At 34.5% G+C, this 22,781-nt stretch overlaps 1 protein-coding gene across 5 annotated transcripts in view; it reads right to left on the minus strand.

Annotated features, from left to right (window-relative positions):
* Window positions 1-22,781, minus strand: part of ASCC3 (activating signal cointegrator 1 complex subunit 3) — a 249,939-nt gene that overhangs the window by 164,387 nt on the left and 62,771 nt on the right. For all 5 annotated transcript variants that reach the window (XM_085574922.1, XM_085574920.1, XM_021533823.4 and 2 more), the window contains exons 9-10: window positions 19,859-20,059; window positions 19,262-19,402 (exon numbers count right to left, since the gene is read on the minus strand). In XM_085574922.1, the coding sequence (XP_085431048.1) occupies window positions 19,262-19,402; window positions 19,859-20,059 (342 nt within the window). The remainder of the gene's footprint in view (window positions 1-19,261; window positions 19,403-19,858; window positions 20,060-22,781) is intronic.

The following is a 22,781-nucleotide window of genomic DNA, read 5'->3' on the forward strand; positions in this document are numbered from 1 at the left end:
AGCAATTGTCAATCAACAGCATAAATCAACAAGGGATTGTAACAGATGTCACTCAGAACTTAAAATATCCAATGACTTTTTAACTGAAGCAACATAAAACTCTGTTCAGCATGTTTTATTTTATAATGAGTCCTAGGAATGCACAATGGTTTAGTTCCTTTACAGAACCCAGCTATTCCACCTAATGAAAAGGCAACTGATTGACAATGTACCAGCACATTGACTTAGCAGAGCACGATATTTATGACACGTTTTGTTGAATTGATTTTTTTCAATATTACTTTATTTGTTGCATACTCAGTTTCATAATTATGATCAATTTAAGTTCATATGATTTAAGTTCACATGTGAAGATTTAAAATGTCATGCTTTCAGCACAATCCTGGATGTCCCAGAAATTAAAAAATTCATTTAGAAGTTCCAGTACTATTTTAGACCTCAATACAACAGACTCTGACACAGTAAAAATAACCTGGATAAAACATTACAACTAGTAATTTCCTTTTGTTGTTAATGTAAAAGCCCTTACCTTAAGTTCTTTATAGTCTTACTAAATGAATATGGAGTAGTTTTCATGTGGAGTAGTTACATTAGTCTGAGATGAAACTACAGAAAACAATGTATATTAGAATCACAATAGTTGTACTGAGTAATAGGAATGAGCACCTGCTCTCTGTATTCTTTTTTCCCATGACAAAACAGTCTGCTTGAAGACAGTACAAACCTTATTTTGAAAACCATAGTGAGGAAGAACAGCTTGCATGATTTTGTGAAATTTATCTCTTATATTGTAAAATATATAATTAGCTACTCAGACTTCAAGTTTAAGTAATGATCTAAATGTTTTAAAGGAGTCTGATGCAAAACACTACCCTCTTTTCCTCTTTGCTGTTAATCAGTTCACCAATTATAGTTTTACTAACCTCTGATATACTACTGTCAGGTCTGATTGATGCCAAAAGCTCCTTTAATCAAATCTGACAACTCTGAGCAAGTGCCTGTCTCTTGAGACACTGCATCCAGCCTGCTTGTTTTCAAATCTGCACAGTGTTATTTTGCATTTCCTTCTCCCCTAGCCCCTTTTTCATATCTAACAAAGATACAACAGAATAACAACAAAACATGACTGTAGAATATATTTGTGTATGTTTTTATATATCATTATAGCAATACTTGGGATAACATTGCTAGTTTGTTTAAGAATTTACAAGAGAAAAGTAAAAACAAGGAGATTTCTTGGAAACTGAAGTTTCTGAGAAATCCAATATTGTTGCTTGCCTGATGGTTTTGTTTGCTAATTGTGGGTTTGTAAGTTTTTTTTAAACCCTTTCTTTTTTTCTTTCATAGCTGCAAGGAAAATGGTTTCAAAGTCATTACTCCTCTGTTCTACAAGGAAACTTTAGGCTCTGGTTGCACAGCTTCAGGAGACAAAGATAAAAGACTACCTCAGCTCCCAGTTTTTAAAATTTATTTATATTGGTATGCTTTTAAGAATCATCACAGGGGTCCTCTGTACCGCATTAAGTGTAAATATTAAAAGGTTCAGAATAACTTTTGTTGACATAATGATTAACTTTTTATTTATTTATTTATATTTTAAGACTAGCCAGATTTTTTTCCCCCTGTTCTGCTCCTGTCAAGCCTTACCCCAAGATGTGGATTAACCCAATATTATGTGAAAAAGGACCAAAGGGCAACAGTGATATTTTGTTTCAAATATCCTTTTTCACACACCTTCACGCAACAGTTTTATTTTTTATCACAGATTTGCATGCAAGAGGGAGCAAGTTCGTGTTTTTGTCTCCAATCAGATTTTTTCAAGAATCAATGCAAACTGATGACTGCAATCACTGATATGGAGCATACTAAGTATAAGATGAAGAAAAAAAAGGCCTTGGTTCAGCTGAGATGCTGATATTAAACAGACACTGCATTAGAAGTCAATTTTGTGACATCAGTTTACAAAATGACAACTCAAATACCAATTCATTTGCTTGCATGCAAATGTGATTTCACAAAATTTTCTCTTCAAGTTTACACTCCAGAGAAAATTATGTTTGCTAATATTAATGATAACCAATGCTGAAGGCTATTGTAAAAGACAGCAAGATTGTCAGATTTATATTCTCTAGTTACATTAACTAAGAACTAGCACCCCCTTTGGATTTCAACAGGATTCTTCAAGCACCAAGAGGAAATATCAACAGTTTGCTGTTGTAATGAAAGGATCAAATCACACTGAGTTCTACAGGAGTCTGTGCACCTCAATATCATTGCATATTTTCATGAGTAATCCTAGTAATAGACTACAGATTATATCCAATGTTTATTACATGGATACTATGCTGGACAGAGCTGTAAACACATTGGATGATGGAGTATGAATTTTAAAATCTTTTAATAAGTTAAAGAACAGATTAATTAATGCTTGAGTCAGTAATATAATTTCAAGATTCTACACTGAGGATAGTATTTATCTTGCCTATCGTTCCTGCTAATTTACAAAATCACCCTCAAAATTAAATGTCTAGGCTTCCTCTAGCTAGTTCATTTCATTCAAGTATCAACTAGCCTTAGAAGTCTTTTCTCTGTTGTGTTCTCCCTACAAGTCTGCAACCAGTTACGACCAGTTCCCTAAGTCTTCCATGGCTAAAGCCAAAGCAGATGAATCTTAGGAATAATTATCCAACAAATGCAGGATGTAAAACAACTGGCAAGGCAGTAGCTGGACAGCAAAAAAAGAGAGAGCAGATCAGTCTGCACATGACCCAAAAAAGCTCTGCTGATGCAAAAATGGAAACCTTGGAGCAGAAGTGCTGCTATTTGGATGTGCTAAATAAAGCTTCCACTCTCCTCAGCAGCAGTATGATCTTTGGGCAATACATATGTTCAAGAAGTACATATACATATTTCAAGAAGTGCAAACCAACTGAGAGTCCAGAAGTGAAAAATGACAATGACTAAACTTAAACGAAGTATGACCTTTACAAAAAGTTTAAACAAATTGGTGCTCAGGCCAAATAAACATGTCTGAACAGAGATAACTAAAACTGCAAGAGACTTAAAAAAGCAAATGGCCGTGACAGGGGAAGACAGACATTCAGGTAAGGAAAGTGGTAATAAAATCTGATTAGGATTTGGGTTGAAAATAGGTTTCCATTTAAAAAAAATCTTTTAGCAATGAAGGGAGGTAAGCCCTGAAGGAGATTTATCACAAAGTTTAAGAAAGCTCCATGATCAGGGTGTTGTAAAATGAAATTAGAGCAACATTTCTCAACAGTGAAATATATATATATTACATTTGTGTTCTCAGAAGGACAAATTATATTAATTCTCATACTACTTTGTAGAGTCTTAAGATCAGCTAAAAAGATAAACAAAAACTTAAATTAAAAAACACCTTTCAAATTTCAATTATAGTAACTAAGGTAACTATGTATAACATATAGCCTAGATAATATATTCTACCTATATTAGTAATTTAATATGCTACTAATACATACCCTGCTAGTACTGCATGCTATAATATAAACCACTAGGCACTTCATGATAACAAAAAGTTTTTTGTTATAATAAGAATACTTTATACTACTATTACATATATTCTAATTTTATTGCAAATTATACTACATTTTATTATAGTTATTGCATGTAAAGTGATTCTTTAGTGTGGGAGGTGCTTAAAATTTTTGATGTAATATAGAAAAAGCTGCATTCTAAATGCAGTCAAATTTAGCATTATTAGCTGCAATATTTGTAAGCATTAATTTGAAGTATAATGTCTGGGGTTTATTCCACAAATATATCACAATAAATGCTAGACAACCAAGATAAATAAATAATAATAAATGCTTGACAAATTCAAGATATTCTGTTTGGTGCAAAATGACACTTCAGAGGAAATAAACTCTCAATTGCCCTGATGCTATTTTGTAATTTACTTGTATTTTCAACTGACCAGAAGCAGTTAAATTTGAAAAAGATCCAAAATAGGCAAACATTCCCTGAGCAACCTGTCCTCAACTCTGCTCAAATAAGCTATCTTTTTGCAGAGGAATATTCACTCAGCAGGCACAGCTGTTATTCTGCAATTTTTACATCTAAATCAAAGATAATTGGACTTCTGAGTACATTTAAATTGTACTCTGGGAAAAGGGTCTAACTTAATGCATCATTTGCATTAACTATAAAAGACTGCGTTTTCACCCTGTAAAATTTACTGTGCTTAAAAAAGTATTTGGAAGTGCAAAATAGTTACAAAGTAATTTTAAAGACATGTAGACACCTTTTGCACAGAACCTTTCCAGCTATAAAAGGCCATTAAACCAAACAGAAGTAAATCATTCTTCTAAATTCTTCACAGATAAAATATTAATGTTAATAGAGATTCCTGAAAATGACTTTCCTCCAACTTTTACTGAAGATCCTCAATGACAAAAAACCTGAGACAAAAGCTATAATATTTTATTTGGTGTTTTTAGTAAGTTCATTAGTTAATCTTATGTAAATGAGCAGTTAGTTCATACCACAAAGTACTTCAATTTCAGATTCTCTGATATTAGTTTAAGAACTTAAATTGAGGCATTCTTTCTTGTTACTTATTGAGATTCATTGTACTGCACAATTTAACATTCAGACAACGTGTTTTAAGGATTTCTAATCTTAATTTTACATATAAAAATACGAAAAGAAAAATTCTTATTAGCATTTCATAGCTAGAAAAGAAAGTATGAACTTTTTCTGACAAAATGTCATATTTAATGATTACACTGGAACATTTTAACAGGCAAAATAGTGTCTAAAATGTTCTTTGCTCATCTTTTACTGATATATGCAGTAAATATCAGATAGGCAATTCCATCAAATGGAATAGTTTCGATTTTCATAGAATCACAGCAAAGATAAGGCTGGAGTCACCTCTGGAGAGCTACCAATCCAACTCACTGCACAAACCGGGGTCACCTAGAGGAATCTGCTGAACACTGCATACACACACATATCCAGTATCTCTCAGGTGACATTCTTTGAAGACTCCACAGCTTGTCTAGACAAATTTTCAGTGTCTGACCACCCTCACAGAGAAAAAAAACCAACAAAGTCTCACATTTATAGAGAATTTCCTGTATTACAGTGTGTGCCCACTGCATCTTTTTCACTCACTGGAAACTGCTGAGGTCTGGCTTAGTCTTCTTTACACATATATACTATACACAATATAGTCAGATCACATCTATCTGAGCTTTTTCATACCCAGACTGAATGACCCCAGCTTGTTTTCCCTCTCCTCATGTGACAGATGTCCTATCCCTCAATAACCTTCATGCCTTTTTGCCAGACTTGCTCTAGTATGTCTCTGTTCCTCTCATGAAAGTGAGCCCAGAACTGGACCCAGCACCACAGATGTCTCACCAGGGCTGAGCAGAAAGGAATAGCCACCTCCCCTGAGCTCCTGGCAACACCCTTCTGAAATGCAGCCCAAAATGAAGGGGATATTGCTGGCTTATATTAAATTTGTTTTCCACCAGAATATCTGTTATCTTTCCTGGGAAGCTGCTTTCCATCAGACCAGCCCCCAGCCTGGATGTGTTCATAAAGTTACTCCCTCACTCCTGAGTAGGATATGGCCTGAACTCTGGAACTTCATAAGATCTCTGTTGGCTCATTTCTCCAGCCTGTCAAAGTTACTCTAAATTAATGTGCAACCATCTGATCTGTCAACCACGCCTCCCAGTTCTGTACCATCTGCAAATTGCTTTGTTTCCACACAGAGGATCAATAGGACTTTTCAAAGGTAATCAAGAATGACTTCGTGGTAACTTTGACTAGGTCCCTCAGGACTTGTAGGAAATATCATCAGATTGCATTAACTTGTATCATACTCCATTTGGCTGCACATTCCCTAACCTGACTATTCCAAGTGTTGAATTTTCCTTCTCTAGATTTTCCCATTTGTCTCTGGGGCTTGGGATTGATGAAAACCAGGCCTAACCATAAAGACCCAAGCAAAGCAAGCATTAAGTACCTCAGCCATTTACATGTCTTTTGTCATCAGGTACCCCATTCCATTTAGCAGAGGTTTTCTCCAATTTTTCTTTTGCTGTATAGAAGCCTTTCTTGCTGCCCTTCACATTTGCTCCTGGGCTTTTTCTTACCTAATCCTGTCCCTTCATGCTCAACATATGCAGCTACAATCCTTCCAGGTCAACTGCTCCTGCACCCACTTCCTGTACGCTCCCTTTTTATGTTTGGTTTTCATCCTGTAGGTCTCCTGACACTCTTGTCTAACTTGCTGATCATCAGGATGAGCCACTCCTGAGTTTGGAGGCATTGAGCAGGAATAAGAAGTACAAAGAACTGCTTGAGAGTTTTAAAGTCTGAAAGACTTTGAGCTTCCATCTAGATTAAAAAAAAATTCAAGTAGCTTATTGAACTCATTTACTTGCTAAGCCATTTACTATGGAGTGCAAAAAATATTGCTGTAATGTGCTACATTACATATAATACCCTTACACACAATGCAGTTTCTGAAGAACATTAAGTGAAGACTCCAACTCAAGAATTATGCTGCATGACATGAAGGTATTGAGCTAACTGAACACATTACAGCTATAAAACTGGATCTATAATTTTTGTATATCAGCACACAACTGAATTAAAAGTCTTTGAAACTTTCTACTACACTAGGAATTCTTTCCTCTCTCTCCCACCCCAATACCAAGGTTGTCCAATCAGTGTTACATTTATCTGTTTTGAGAGATGTAGCAGTAAATACAACTTGGCAAGTGTTAAGACAGACTGTCTGAAACACAGCAAAACAAGACCAAGTAAGTGGAAGGAGCAGCAAAGAGATCTTGTGCTTAGCATTTTGCCTTTGACATGAAGAAGCAACATTTGGTTTTCACTGTCACTGTCTTAAGTATTAAAGCTACAGTAAAAACCATCACACATCAAAACTGGCGCCTATGAAGGCACAAGAAACAGTCTCAAATCTATTACTGAATCTTATGTAAGGTAACCACCTAACACTGGGGTCTCTAAAAGCAACAGCTGACATGAGAATCCACACAAAACCATTCAAATCTCTTTAAGCTCAGAGACCATAAGACTGTGATATACATATATATATATATATCTCACCTACTTGAGTGGGGGATGAAAGGAAATAAATAATATAAAGGGAATAGAAAGAATAGAAAGCTCAAAGGCAGCCTCCCCTTAGGAGCTCCATCATTCTGTTGCAGAAATGGGAGAAACTTAAAAAGACTATGGCTTCTTTCTTCCCCCAGTCACACATCTACTACACAGCTGCCTCTCTGACGATGCCACTATCTTAAAATATGCCACTCACAATCTAGCTTAAAACATTACAAATACTTTGCAACTCATGTGATTCAGCTGTCACTGGATGGTCACATCACCGCAGCAATACACCTAAAAATCTGTCATGTCAGGACAGAATTTGATTCAACTAAGTCTAAGTTATGCAAAAGTCAAGAAGGGCCTTTTAAAAAGTAATAATTTAATTACAAACAGAGCAACAGAGCAACAGAGAAAGGAAGATGCTGAACCCTTAAAAAAAGGCTAAAGAACAGGAGTCCTCTCTCTTAACATACATTAGGTTTGTGTGTTCCATTTTCAGAAAAACTTCAAGAAACAGATGCAATAATCTAAGAGCAATCTTTTACAAAAATTGAAGAATGTTTACTAATTTGATATTTTCAATGCAATATCTTTAACATTTTACTTCACATTCACTTTGGCAACATTTTGCCACAGTGAATTGAAATGAATCATTGACAAGCAATGAATTCTGACCTCTGTAAAAACAGACACTAAATGTACTTTAATGTCATAAATTACATGTATTTTCAGTGCAATTTGACTTTAAATAGCAAATAGGCAGAATATTTCCAAGAATCATTTCTATGCACATTAAAAAAAAACTATTTCAAACTTTTTTTAGCTAGTACTGTTACAAAAATATTTTGAATTATGTATTTGCACTTAATTTCATAAAAATAAGCAGCAAAATTGATTTAATATATTAACTGGAAAAGCTATTAAATCAGATCTTCCCATTTTCAATAACTAACCTATCTTGTGTGTCTGATAGCTCCACTTGAAAAATTAAGAAATCTACTTGGTTCACCTGTAGGTGACACTGTTGGTCTTAGCCATACAACCAAAGAGCAACAGCATTCCCGCAGTTTGGAACAATGGTGTTTCCAAACCATAATTTTTTTTTTTTTGCTTTGTTTTTTATTTTTTTATGCTAGTCCTTTTCAGTTCCATTGTGTGTTGGTTTAATCCCAGCCAGCAACTGAGCCCCACTTGGGCAGTACCCTCTGGTGGGATGGGGTAAAAGTGAGGCTTAAGATACAGGGTTTAATAGGTAAAGCACAAACTGTGCACACAAGGAATTTAAAGCAGAACAAGGAATGCATTCACCACTTCCTATTGGCACCAGGTGATCATGGGATCCACCATGTGTAACAGTGACTTGGGGATACAAGTGGTCCCCCCTTCCTTCTCCAGCTCTGTGGAGGAAGCCCTGCGGTCTGGGATACCCCTCTGATCAGTTGGGATCAGTTGTCCCAGCTGTGTCCCCCTTCCCAATTCCCTGTGCACCCCCAGTACCCTTACTGGTGGGGTGGGGTAAAAGACAGAAAAGGCCTTGACTCTCTGAAAGTGCTGCTCAGCAATAACAAAAACACCCTGTGTCATTTACCCTGTATGCAGCAAAAATGCAAACCACAGTCCATACTATCTGTTATGAAGAAAGTTAACTCTATCCCAGCTAAAAACAGCACAAATTTTAATATTAAACCTCTTCAGAGACAGTGATGTATGTAAGGGCATAAAGTATAGATATATTAAAACTGAATATGCTCTGATAAAGCCTAAATAATGAAAAAATGTGCCCACTGGAGAGGAAAAGTTAAAAACCAAGAGTATATACTTCTAGCAAGGGCTCTTCATCCAAATCAAGTATTTGTATTTGTACATTTAAGTGCTGAAGAACAATGCCAAACAGTTTATCACTTATAAGGAAAAAAAACCAACCCACTCAAAACTTCTGGTTTTAAAACAGTTAAAAAAAAACTTCTACTAGCCAAGTCAGGTATGAATATAATTATTTCCAATAAAAGGGAACACACTACCAAGAATGTAATTACAAAACACTCCACCTTATATCCTTTAACTACAGAATACATAAAACAATTTTTTTCCTATTGTTCAAAATGTCTGTAATTTTATCTGGCCTCGTTTCAACGAGGTTTTTACTGCTAAACCAAAAATTAACTCCCACCTTTCCACCCAATCAAAACAGAGATTTTAGCCAAGTGAGTCATAGCAAAGAATGCCAGTCAATTACACACTCTATCATAGTATGTGACATTTGATTATTAATCACAAAGTAGGTTACTCAAAGCCTGCACTAAAAATCTACAGATTATGCAATTACAACAAGCAAGTAGGCATATTATCAAAATAAACAACTGTTTCTGTCTATTTCAAAAGTAAATTATTTCAAATAAAATGTAAATGCGTGTCTGAAGAGTAGTGATTCTAATTTCTGAAGTATGGAAGACTGATTTTATTAAAATCCGTCATAAATGCAGAAACTAATTTAGGTTACAGACAGCACCTTCAGTTCCTTATAAAGGACTACTATTTTTTATTCAAACTGCTACTTATTCAAGATGTATAAGCACTTTGCCCCACTGGCAAAATGTTAGCTGTCATAGGCACATATAATAATGGAAGAGTCATAAATCAGAAGGGCTTCCAACAATTTCACCAGGATACTGGAAGACTGATGCCAACAAAAAAAAAAAAAAAAAAAAAAAAAAAAAAAAAGGAAATACAGTGCTGAAAGCATAGAAAGATAACATCAGCCTGAGAAAGCAATGTAGTTGTTCCAGCAACAAAACAACAGAAACAATGCAGACAACATTTCAACCAAGCAACAAGCTTATTAACTGAACCCACTAGAAAAATACTCAGCAATCTCTTATACAAGTCAAACTTCATTTATTTCCTAATGTGTTTCATCAGCACAGACAATCAAGAATCCTACACATGATGTCAGAGAGTTTACTGCCTTTATTTCTGAGGGTTAAAGACTTCAGATGAAGAATTAACATCACACACCCAAAGTTACCTCCCTGCTGTTTGACATCAATATTTTTCACCTGGTTTACTACTTCCCCAAGTTGGTGTAAAGAAGCAAGAAAACTGGGAAAACAACAGCCTTCATAAAAATGGCACCCACAGAAAATTTCCTTTCTTTTCTTTAAAAGTCAGGAAATAACACTACAGTGCTAAAAAATTGAAAACTCATTCCTGATGTGAGGTAGATGGGCATATCAGCATTACAGAAATGCTGATATTACAGAGCCCAACCTGCAAGGAAGTGGGCTTCAAATATAAGGATTTTCCCCAGCTGCAGACTGTATTAAGTGCAGATTCATCTAATCCAGGTGATGTCTTCATTTCCCTTTTGTTATTTCTTATTTTGTATCTCTGAAGAGAGTAACCTTAACTTTTCTTCCTTCTGCTTATCCATTGAAACACTCTGAGGATTTCATTTTCTCCCTCCAAAAGCTTTAGAGAATGAATTTAACCCAGCTGAGGACTTGAGTGTTACTGGCCACAAACCTGAGTGTGACTGCGATCAACTGGGAGTGTACACTGTTTACTGGTGAAAAGACTGCCATGATCAAAACTTTAAAACACCCCACAGCATTTCAAATCTTGCAGATGTACAAAGACACATCCCTTCTGATTATATTTTAACTATCTTGCTTTCAGAACTAAACACTAATTAAGAAATACAATTAACATTTACACAGAAAAAAAAAAAAATTAAAGTAAGACAGAAAAAAAAGCAACGGTCTGTGGTGTGCCATCAAGACTCCTTGCCTCAAAGAGATCCTGGATAGTAGATTTTTAAACATAGTTTTCCCTGAAGATAGTATGCTCAATGAATCAGGTAGCAAAATTTTATTTTGCACACTATGAGAACTTCTGAAACAAAGGAAATACATATGGAAACAACAGTGTGAAGTGGAGATGACTTTGGGACACAGAAATTCTAATGTATAAAAAAGATTTTGATCCTTCTTGACAAAGACCTCCACTTTAGTAAGGATTTCTGTTCTAAATATTTCAGTATATTTCTTTCTTTGAATGGTAAGGCTTAACCTCATTTAGAGAAAGAAAGACTTCTTTTAGATTTGTGCAAAACTTTGAAAATTCAGAAGAAAGAAAGTTTTCTTTCAGCAAGGTTGTACTAAGGAATATTCAGGAAGTTCTCTCAAAAAAGAAGTAAGTCCCTTCTTTCTTTCTTTCTTTTAAATTAAGATTTTGATCTCTTCCTGTCCCAGACCAAATTTTGATCAAAAGAGGATATTCTGCTATTGAAACCAGGGGTGTGTGTATAGAATCCAGCACTACTTTACATTCTAGGCACACTGGAAGAGAGATTATTAACCAGGTTAAACTCTGGTTTTGAAATGAACTACTTGAAAAGCAGAAGGTTTTTCAGTATCTGTGAAATTTATAATCACTGGATCACTTCTGAAGGCCACTTCATGAAAGTTTAACTTCTCATACCAAAAGAGATTTCTAGATTTTATTGCATCTAATGCATCCAAAGCACCATTTTGTTCCTGGAAGGAAACAGACTGGCATCTAAAGTCAACAGTAATACAGATGTTTGCAACAACTCCAAGTAAAAAACTAATGGCATGCAATAGGAGATGAAGGCCACTTGGAGATGACTAACATCAGAGTAAGTGCTTACAGGGATGGATAAAATATACAGAATAACAAAAAGGAGATCAGATAGGGACAAAGCACCAAGAGACAAGAAAATAAAATAGTACTATCTTGCTTCAAAGACACTTTAGATTGTACATTCTATGCTATTTTTCAGTGTAAGTTCTTCAGATAATTTTCACAAAATGCTGTGGTAATAAAACAAATGGGATAGCAACTGACAAGTCAACCTTCCAAAAAAAAGTGTTCTACAGTTGATTTCTGTTAAAATGCACTAGTCCTGTGAATTACTGTTATGGGAGAAGAGCTGTCAATATTCTGAATTAAAAACATTCATAATTCTTGCTCACAAATTGAAACATTTTTCTGTGAGTGTGGTGATAAGTGTGTCACAATTACATAATCTTTATTACTGTAATGATCACTGTCTCATGTACTTCCTATATGAATATTAAAAGTCACAGTATATACATATTCAGCCTCTAATAGTGGGCTTTGTATACCCATGAAGTCTGAAGCACATACATAGCAGAATATCATAGAATATAATGCTCTAAAATAAAATGTATACAGGAAAAGTAGCAGGAATCAACTTCACTATTTGCTTTTACTTGGAAGCATCTCTATACCCTATTAAAGTGAAATGAGGAAATGAGAAACAGTATATGAGGAAAATAAAGCTGTAGATGAAACAGCAGACACCTCAACTTTATAGCCCTCTTTTGCTTCAAATAGTTTTGGACTTGATTAGTTTTATATCACAGTTAAGAACTTGAGAAAAAAGCATTATTCCATTTTATTAGTATCAGATTCCAATAGGGAATAAAGCCTTCATGACTTAATATCAGAGTCTATTGGCTGACAGAATCTATCAGAGTGACCATCCATATTACTCAGAGCTCCTGATGCCATTTGTCCTTCTCAGAACTACTTGCCCTATTCAGCTCTGATGCTTTTGTGGTCTCTGCTTCACTTCTCATTTCTGCCTTGCCATCAAAAGTACAATTAATCAGCTAATCTTTGAGATGTCAAAATACATTCGGTCCTTCAGGCTATTTCCTCTTGTCAAGAAAAGCATTATTTCCAGTAATCAGACAAATGTATTTGCCAATGCAAATGCAGCTTACACAAATTCTCTTTTCATTTACAACACTACTGTTTATAAAGACACCACTAATACTGTTGTGTTACTCGTGCTCTTCAATAAGAATTGCCCTTTTGTTCTAAACTACTCTTATTTCAAATATAAACAGCTGGGTAAAGTTAAATACAAAAATAACCAAGTAATAACATTTGCAATAATGTTATTAACACAAAATTCACGTGGATTTTAACTATCAAAATTAAATCACCAGTGAAAGCAGTAACTTTATTTTAAAAAAAATCCCAAACTAACTGAGCTAGAAGTAACTCTGGTAGGTCAACCATTGCACCTGGCAAATGCCCACCCAGCCACTCTCACTTCCTCTCCTTTCCTGGCCAGGGGGAGAAAGTAAGATGGAAAAGTGTATGGGAGGTCATGTACCAATTACTATCATGGGCAAAACAGACTTGACTTGGAAAAATGATTACAAATTTAAAATAGAGTACAATAGTGAGGAAACAAAGACAAAACCTAAAAACTTCTTCCTGCTAGTCCTTCTTCTCCCCAGGTTCAACTTCACTGCTTTGTTCCAAAGTTCTCTACATCTCGGGGATGGGAGTTATAGTCACTCCATAACTTCATCTCACACACATTCCTTTTTCACACTTTTTCCCCACTCTGCTGTGTATCCCTACCGCAGGATACACCTTCACAAACTGCTCACACATGGGGCTTTTCCACGGGCACAATTCCTGCCAGGAGCCTGCTCCTGCATGAGCTCTCCATGGGCCACCTTTTCCTTTACTGCACCATCAACCTGTGCAGTGTGGGGTCCTCCAAGAGCTGCAGTGTGTGCATCAGCTCCATCACAGCCTTCAACAGGGAATCTCTGCCCCAGTGCCTGGAGCACCTCCTCCCCTTCTTCTGCTCTGACCTGGGTGCTTGGAAATCATTCACATTTTTGAGCTGCTCAACATGTTTGGCATTTCGTAAATTAAAGTGGTATCTTTTCTAAACTATGAAGGATGGTTTCTTATTCATATAAACAGTGAGCAATGCTAAGAATCAACTCTGAAAGCAACATGACTTTAGTTTATACAGCTTGATGGGAAGAGAACAAATACGACAGAACAAAAATGTAAATCTGTCATTTTCTAAATGACAGTGCAAGTCAGGTTTAGTAGGACTTTCTTCACTACCCAGACATGACAGCAAAAAACATAAACTTTGAATTCAAGTTCATGGAAATTTTTAGATTTCCTAAAGAATGAAGGAATTTTTTGGTTTGTTGGCTCTTTTGTGTTTGGGTTTGTTTCATTTGTTTTTTTAAATGCGTGAATGCTCCTATAGTTTTCCCACTTTGTGCCTTCATTAAGGAAGAATGTTTTAGAAGCACATGTTGAAAGCAGACTAAGGTGAGATAGAGCTTCTGATTTGCTTCTGGTGCCCCCTTCTTTAATCGGACATGAGATTAGTGGTTATCAGATGTGTGACAGAAAAAAACCAGAGATATGTGCAGTCCAGCAGAAACCTAGCAGTTTTGGAGATGTCTGTTTCTGTGATATCTTTCAGGCCCATGTTGACAGGCACAGCCTTGCAGTTCAGTAAATGTATGCAACTCTTTCTGTGGACCTTGAAGTTCTTGAGTACTATGCAAACATTACAGAAAATCCAATAACATGTTTTAAATAAATGACCTTGCTTTCTGTATAATTAAAATTTTGATCAAAAAATATTCAGTTGTTCAGAAGTGGCAGAATCAGAATATTCACACAATTACAGTTTGATTCATTTTTTCACAATTATTTAAAAGACAGTATATTTATTTTTCATGCTGTCTGAATCCCTTTAACTCCAATCGTATGAGAATGAAGAAACAGAGATACATAGAGGTTTATGGGCTGGAGAAATTAGCCTGCTTTCAAATTTTGACCAGATTTGTTTCCAACTACTACATAATTTTAGCAACACAGAAAGCACTTATGATCTGGCCTTAACACTAATACATATCTATCACGAGTAAGGCTCATGACAGTCAGGCACTCCTCAAAGCAAAAGAAGAGCTCTAAGACCAGTAAAAGTAATTTTGCTTGTAACTGCAGGTCTGAGGCACAAAATAAAGCAAAAACATTACAGAAAAGTTATTTCAACTTTAAAATATCAGTCTCATTATATGTAATTATTTGAATTAGAATGCAGGCTGTTGACAATGATTATACCAAAATGCATCTAATACAAAACTGCTGAGGTACCAGTTTAAAGGTGAGAAACATTCACACTCACTGAAGACGCAATAAAACACCAAAATAACTTGCCTTAAAAAGAAAATAAAATATATTTAATGGGGTAATTTTCAAAAAGTATTTTTAAAGTTTATAAAGGTGGAAGAAACTTTGATAAGCTTTTACTATATTATGCTAAGGATCTTAACTTTGTTTTATGCTATGTTGGCATAAAACATTAAACAGAAATTCCCTTATACATTTTTTGATGCCCACTAACTTTGTGTTAAGGCCAGAAGGCATTTATGCTCTCTGTAGAGGCTACAGAGGCTACCACTGTTTTGCACAAGTTAAACCACGATGCCACTCATCCATCAGCTTACAATACACTGTGCCCAGGGCAAGGCACTGCTTTCAGACTTGGTGATTACCTTATAAATCTATGCTGCTCCAATTCCATCTGTATTCTCCAAACATTCAAAAGATAACTATAACTACATTGTATTTGTTGCAAATGCAAGGTCAAAACATTCTCTGTTTCTATGAAGGGAAATTGTCTCAGAGTTTTAACACACATCTCACATATTAAACTTGTAACTTGTATAAGAAAGCCACAGGTTACAGGTGGGGAGCAGGTTAGAAAACTGATTGAAGAGTCAATAAAAACTATTTTCATTTTTCTTTTTAAAGCAATTTCATTACTGGTAAAATCTGAAATAACTTATTTTAAAAGCTTATGAAGTCTGTTGGAATCATAGTAATATTAATGAATATTTAATAATAGCATTGGAAGTAAAATAATATAATTATAATACAATAAAAGTATGGAGCAGCAAGAATCATGGCTACCTTCTGGATCGGTATAAATGAAAGCATGGAAAGCATAGAGAGAATTATTGCTGGAAAAATGCACTACGGACTTTTTTGTTGAAATTTTTCAAAAATATTTAAAAGATTTTATTCCACCATAAAGGGAATGAAAATTTAAATTCCATGTTACCTTATTTTTTTTTCTAGCATTTATATACTTTAAAAGTATTTGTAGAAAAATAATAGAGGTAGTTCCCACTGTACATTAAAGGTACATTCCTGAGAAGGAAGACAGTTACCTATTTGCCAGATAAAGCAATTTTTCCTCATCAGGATAAGCACTACAGCTACATGTAATAACTTACAAAACACACATCTTTAAATATACACAGGCAAAGTATGAAGGATGAAACAAGCAGGATGGAAAGGAAGCAGAAAATGATCAGGATTGTCACTTAAGCACTACTTCTAACTAATACCTGACAATCACCTTATTTTTACATCTTTCATTTGTCACTGATTTTATTCACCTGAGGACAAATATAAAGATGATGATAATGCAACTGCTCAGAAAATGGGAAGAAGACAACTGTCACAGAAGATATTTATCAGAGCTGCAGTTGCCTAGAAGTACAAAGTGAGATCTTTTGAAACAGTTACCCAGCCTGAAATACCAGCATCTACTTCAGCTGATAATCCTACTCTCTGCCTTTTACTGCCTCATATATATATAGAGTATATATATTAAATATATTGTCCCTGAGTATATGTACTGTGTGCATGCATCTACCTGCTGTAGCATTAATTCTTACAGGAAAAACTGCTTTTCTGTTAAACAAGGGTACTTCATTACTTAGAGTACTAAAGGCTAGAAAACAGAGCAATGACTGGCAAAGCAAATCTGAAATTATAAAGAAAGCAGCAACACCTATCAGAGCATTCCTTTCTGAGAAATGTACGCATTAGAAAGGTTGACAAGTAAAATAAAGTTTTGAAGCAAGAATCAATTTAATACAGGGCTAAAAATGGTGAAAGAAACCTGCTCGGATTAAGTGGTTTAAAGTGCCTACTTGAGCAAAGAAAGTTCATGAGTTTTGAGAGACAACAGTATATATGCAGAGCAATAAGCAAGATCCAGCACAAGCAAGTGCTCTTTCCTCGGTTTTTAACACACTACATATTTGCTGTGCACTTTGTTTTGCAGCAATGAAACACTGCACACTGCTGGGCTCCAGAATCTTCAAGAAAAGTAGCAGCAATTACACTGGTAACTCTTGGACTGGCATCATCTCTCATCCTCACCTTCCACATTTCTGATTTATTATAAGACTAACTAGATATGACAAATGAGAGAAAACAAAAAATTGTTATTTCACTGTCCCAGAATTTCAGCCTTTTTATTTTTTTCCATTTAACCTTCCCAATGCTTTGAAGACCAAAGACACAAAACTGAGGAAAAGAAAAACTGAAATTAATCAACACTTTAACTATGGTTTCTTTGAAAATGTAGGAACTGAGTTTTGGGTCACAAATACAATGGCTTCAAAATTTTTCCTCTTCTGGAGCACATTTTTCTTTCACCGCCACTCTCCCCAAAGGCTTTGAAACTACAAATACACTTCAGATTAGTGTTTCTATACTATGACATACATAGGAAATTAGAAATCCCTTGAAGTTAAGTTTCAAGCAAAAAAAGCTTATTACAAAGCAATGAAATGAGTCCATGGCAGGGGAAAAAAAAAAAGATTTTACCCACATCTTCCCTTTTCTAATTCTTGAATTTTATAAATCAATCTGCTTTAGCATCTTCACAACAAAATTAAGTAGTGGCATGCTGGATGAAATAAAAGAGCATGATGAAACAGATAGTCTTCCTACACTCAAGTTACTAAGTTTCTCTAAGTTAAACTCTATGTATATTAATAAGTTCCCATTACAAGAGTAATAAATTTCAGCTTTGTAAACTACTTCCCATACAATTTTTTAAATTAAGCCTGAAATATTTTTTGCTTCTTTTGTTCCTTTACTTTTTTTACTGGATGTAAGCAGAGTACTAATAATGAGTTGAGGTTGTAGGAATTATAGTGCTAACTAGAAGAACAAGCATAAATAGCACTTTTCCATTCTACATTCATTCTGTTCATCCAGCTTTGTCCTTACATTCAGAGCAGGCTTTCCTACTGTCAGTTTCAGTTTCAGCAGTGATTACACATTATCTCTCTCTCTATTAAAACCATGATCTACTTGATTATGTGCCCTAGCTGAAAAGTACTGTGAAAACAGGAAGCTATTTAAAATGGTAATTTGGTGTATCTAAATAATTTCAATTACTAAAAGCTCCTGCCAAACTTTTTTTAATTTTGTAAACTCGGATTTTAGGTTGATGGTGTTGCAAAGTCATTCTGATAAAGTACCAGTGATTTTACTATCACTCATTGATATTGGTTTGCTATCTATTGGTTGCCACATTATTGTGACTATATGCACCAATATGTCTGTATATGCATCTTCTAATTGCTGTTCACAACTTCATAGTGGATAACTACTGCAGTGGTCTTCCTAATCATTAATTACATGCTTATATATATTCTTGTCATGTGAAGGGTTTTTCTCTCCACTCACCATAAAAATGTTAAATACCTCAAAGCTAAGACTGCTAAAATATCACTCATCTGGATCAACAATTACAATATCTATAAATGTTCATATTGATAAAACAACCAGTTCTTTTTTCTGTTTCTTGGACCAGGCAGAAAGGGAAAGGGTAATCACATGGAACTGTATGCAAGAACAAGTATACAAGTATCTTAAGATTTTAGAAAAATGCTATTTCACTGACACAAACAGCATTTGCCTGAAATAAATATGGTAAAAAGTGTCTACTAAAATAGAATAATCTCCATTTATGCAATCCTTTTTAAGAGGCTAAACCCATAAATTTTATTCATTTCTATGAATGTTCAAATGTTTAGCCTAGTGATGTTTTATACTTTTCAAGGACAAATGAGGAATAGGAAGATTAGCCACTAACAGGAACCTACCGTTTTTGTTTGTTGTTGTTTGGTAATTTTTTTTTAAAGAAGGCAAGTGTTATTTTAATATATTTGCAACAATGTTGTTAGAGCATTTTGAATTTATTTGGAACTTGCCATTTGCAGACCAAACTTTAAACTTCTCAAAGATGTTTTTTATTGAAGAATTCTGAACTTATAACAGTGTACATAATCACAGTAATTACAGGTGTAGTAATAATGCTTCAGCGGTTTCAGCAATACTGCTGCAAGGAGTTTGAAGAACAGTATACCTATGAAAAGGTACAAATACACACACACAGAACAGTGTTTGAAAAGATTAAGCATACCTGTGTTCGCAGAATTTCGCCTTTTGACAGTTGCATATCACCAGTCAACTCTTTCACAGTAATGCCAAGTGGCTCCAGACGCTTGCTGAAGTAATTTGTCATTTCGGCTGCCAAAGCCTTCATAGGAGCAACATACACAATCTGCACCAAAACAACACTCACTTGATAAATGAGCAAACCCCACAATGTCGTTTGTTTCATGGCAACCATTACAAATCACAATTTATTGTGAAATATGATGCCAGGCACTTACAGTGAAAAATCTTAATAGTGATATATGAAAAGTAGTTATCTTTGTTGGATAAGTGTGCAGCTGTTTTAAGGACAATGGATTTTGTTTATACAGCCTCATCGCTTTGAAAATTGGTTCTGCATGAAAGCTAAATGCATTTTCATAGCTTTTTATTCATGTAATACAATTTTTAGAACACAAGTAAGAACAGTTTTAATAATGAAGTAAATCAAAACTAGCCTTATCTTTAACTTGGAAAAGTCTAATATCCTTGAGAACTTCCTGATTTCATATTCCATGTATAACACATAATAGATTTTACTTTGCAAGTTAAAAAGCTGTTATTTGGTTCATTAAACTTCTACCTTAAACTCATCCTTTTTGATAACACCATGCTGGACGTGCTGGCGAATTTCATGAAGGATTGTCAGCATGGCAATGTTGGTCTTCCCAGCTCCCGTGGGGGCACAGATCAGCATGTTCTCGTTTGTGTTGTAGGCAGTCTCGAAAACTATAGACTGGATTCGGTTTAGTCTTTTCATGCCTTTAAAAGCAAGTTGTCCAATCTGTTGAAACAAACACACATATCTTGGATTTTTCATAGATGTTTGTGCATGTGTGTGAGTATCTATGCATGTAGTAAAAGAATACATGGAAACAAACCTTCAGATACCTGTCATAATACATTTATTATTCCAAGTTTTTTTTATTCGGAGGGTACCACTTCTACTCAATACTCAAATAGGGAATCAATAAAGAAAACAAATTATAGCACGATAACATCTGCTAAAATTAATCAAAATCTTTAGCCTCATATTATTTCACCATCTAGTTTTTTTACTAAAGAGTGGGACCAAAACTAATAAACAATAAAACATGGAACTATTAGTAATTAAACATCAGTAAAAGAGCATTAAGAAGAAAAAACCAATATACATCTCAAAATCTAAGACGAAAAACTGTGACTACTCTTACTGGAAGATGAGGCAGCAAAACACTGGAACTGAATAATTTTGCAAACACAGACACACAAATTCAGTAAAAACTTTCTCCTGCTTCTGGGAAGATCTCCATCTTGCAATTGTTCATGTTCAGACCTTTCTCCAACAATATTCACAAGTTGCAGTCACCAAAAGGAACATAAAATTTGTATGTGTAGTCCAAAACAAACTTAAGGGAAAGTTTTGAAAAAATAAATTTTATAGTTGATACAGGAAATTATACTTATTGGAATTTCACACATCTTTAAATTCTCTAAAGTACAAATAATCAGTTACAGTAATACTTTGCTTCTATTGGGCTCACTGAAAAATTATATTTTTACCAGGAAAGAACCACTGTACAGAGACAGTGGCAATTCCTCCATTTGAAGATTATAAAACTGAAGAACAGCCCTTAAAATATAAAATTAATTTTCTAATAAACTTAGTTTTTCTTAGTTACTTTTCACAGATGTTTAAAATAAACTGCAGAATACCTAATTATTTTCTTTCTACAGATTTAATTACCTGGATTGCTTCTACTACAAAGAATGAAAAGCATCTTGCTGTATATATATTTGAAGACGGTAATTTTTACTTTTCTGTAGGAAACAACAAAAGTACAATAAAGAACAAGCCTCAAAAATCTTCTGAAGATCTTTTCCATTATTCTGGGTGCTTTAATTAATTTACAGTGGTTTTCTATGATAAAAGCCCCTCCAATACCAAATATACTTCCCAATTCATTCCAATACTAAGCAAATTATTTAAGCAGGACTTTTCCAAGTAATGCAAGCTTAGGAATGAGGGCTTCATCAGCTATTTATATCAAATACTTCACCTAATTTTGCAACACGAAGTCTATAATTATGCTGCAGCTTCCCTGTAGTAACCTCATGTGAGGTGCTCTTATACAAATTATGAACTTAGATTAACAGACCATTTTCACAAAAAATGAAAATGCTCCACTCTTAAATCTAAAGAAATTGTGTACTTAATGACTAACTAAAGAAGGCTTTGAACATTAAAAAACATTCACTGATATAGAAGTAAATGAAAATGCTATGCAATCAATACACTTTCTTTTTGTAAAACATTCTTTTGAATGTAGCAGTACCTTTACCTTAGAGCTTTTGGTTAAAAACTTCCTATGCCCCACTGAAAAAGTAAGTATTATTTAAATCATGAAGTGCATTTGTATTTGTACAATTGACAAATCTCAAATATATCTAAACATCTACTTTAAACCATTGTCTTTGGTGAAGAAAAATAATCTAATGCAACTAATTTGCACACTTTTCATGAAGTTTCTTCAGATTTTTAGTGACTGAGTTTCAGGATTACAACAATTTTCACTGTCATTGTTTTTGCACAGTTTATTCTGCTTGCAATACTACAGGGAGAAAGCTTATTTCTTTTGCACCAAGTTTTGTTCACATAAGATGTACTTTGTGTGTCATCTTCAAATTCATTTCATCTTCATGAAGTATTGAAGGTCTTCCTGGAGACCTGTTGAATATCTCAGTGCTATCAGGGTTCTATCAGCTATTTGTATTGCCTCCTTAGTCATTTTAGGTTTCTAACTTGCCTTTTACTTAATTTTGAGATTTCTTGACACGTCTTTGTAACTGGTTGTGTTTTTCCTTTCCCCTCCCATTCCATCAAGTTGCTTTTAGAAGCTATTATAAACATTGCATAAAGTTCACACTGATGAACACCATTTAGAGTGTTTATAACAAAAGATCTACATAGAGAAACTCACAAATACAACTGGTGATTACAGAATTGAACTAAAAAAATATTACATTACACAATATTACATTATTTAAAGAAGAAGTTTTTAAACAAAAGCAGAAACACTGCTGTCTAAATGAAGTCCAGCCTAAGTATCTTCAGAAATGGATGACAGGAATTTTTCACAGTCACCCAGCTGAATTTGTGTGGCTTTACACATACAGATCACCTTACAGAAGTGTGATTGTTAATATCCTTAAATATATCTTAAGTTTTCTTAAACTACTGCCTATAAAAATATGCTGTTCCAGCCTCTCTTAAACTTTAAGTGCACAGCATAAAACATCTTTTTCCTTTCCTTTACATTTGGTAGAAATTACATATACCATAGCCCTAGGACATGCAATTGTAAGCAAAAATAAACACATATTTATAAAAATAAAAATAATTTCCTGCCTCTTTTCATATTGGAAAATATTAACACCATGGATTAAGACTGACTTGGTAAGCAACATTAAGAAACAGATGCTCCAAAAAAAAAGGAGGAAGCTGTGTAGCAAGTTAGAAAAATTAA

The sequence above is a fragment of the Lonchura striata genome, chromosome 3, assembly GCF_050655825.1.
Source record: "Lonchura striata isolate lonStrDom1 chromosome 3, ASM5065582v1, whole genome shotgun sequence".
In the NCBI taxonomy this organism is placed as follows: Eukaryota; Metazoa; Chordata; class Aves; order Passeriformes; family Estrildidae; genus Lonchura; species Lonchura striata.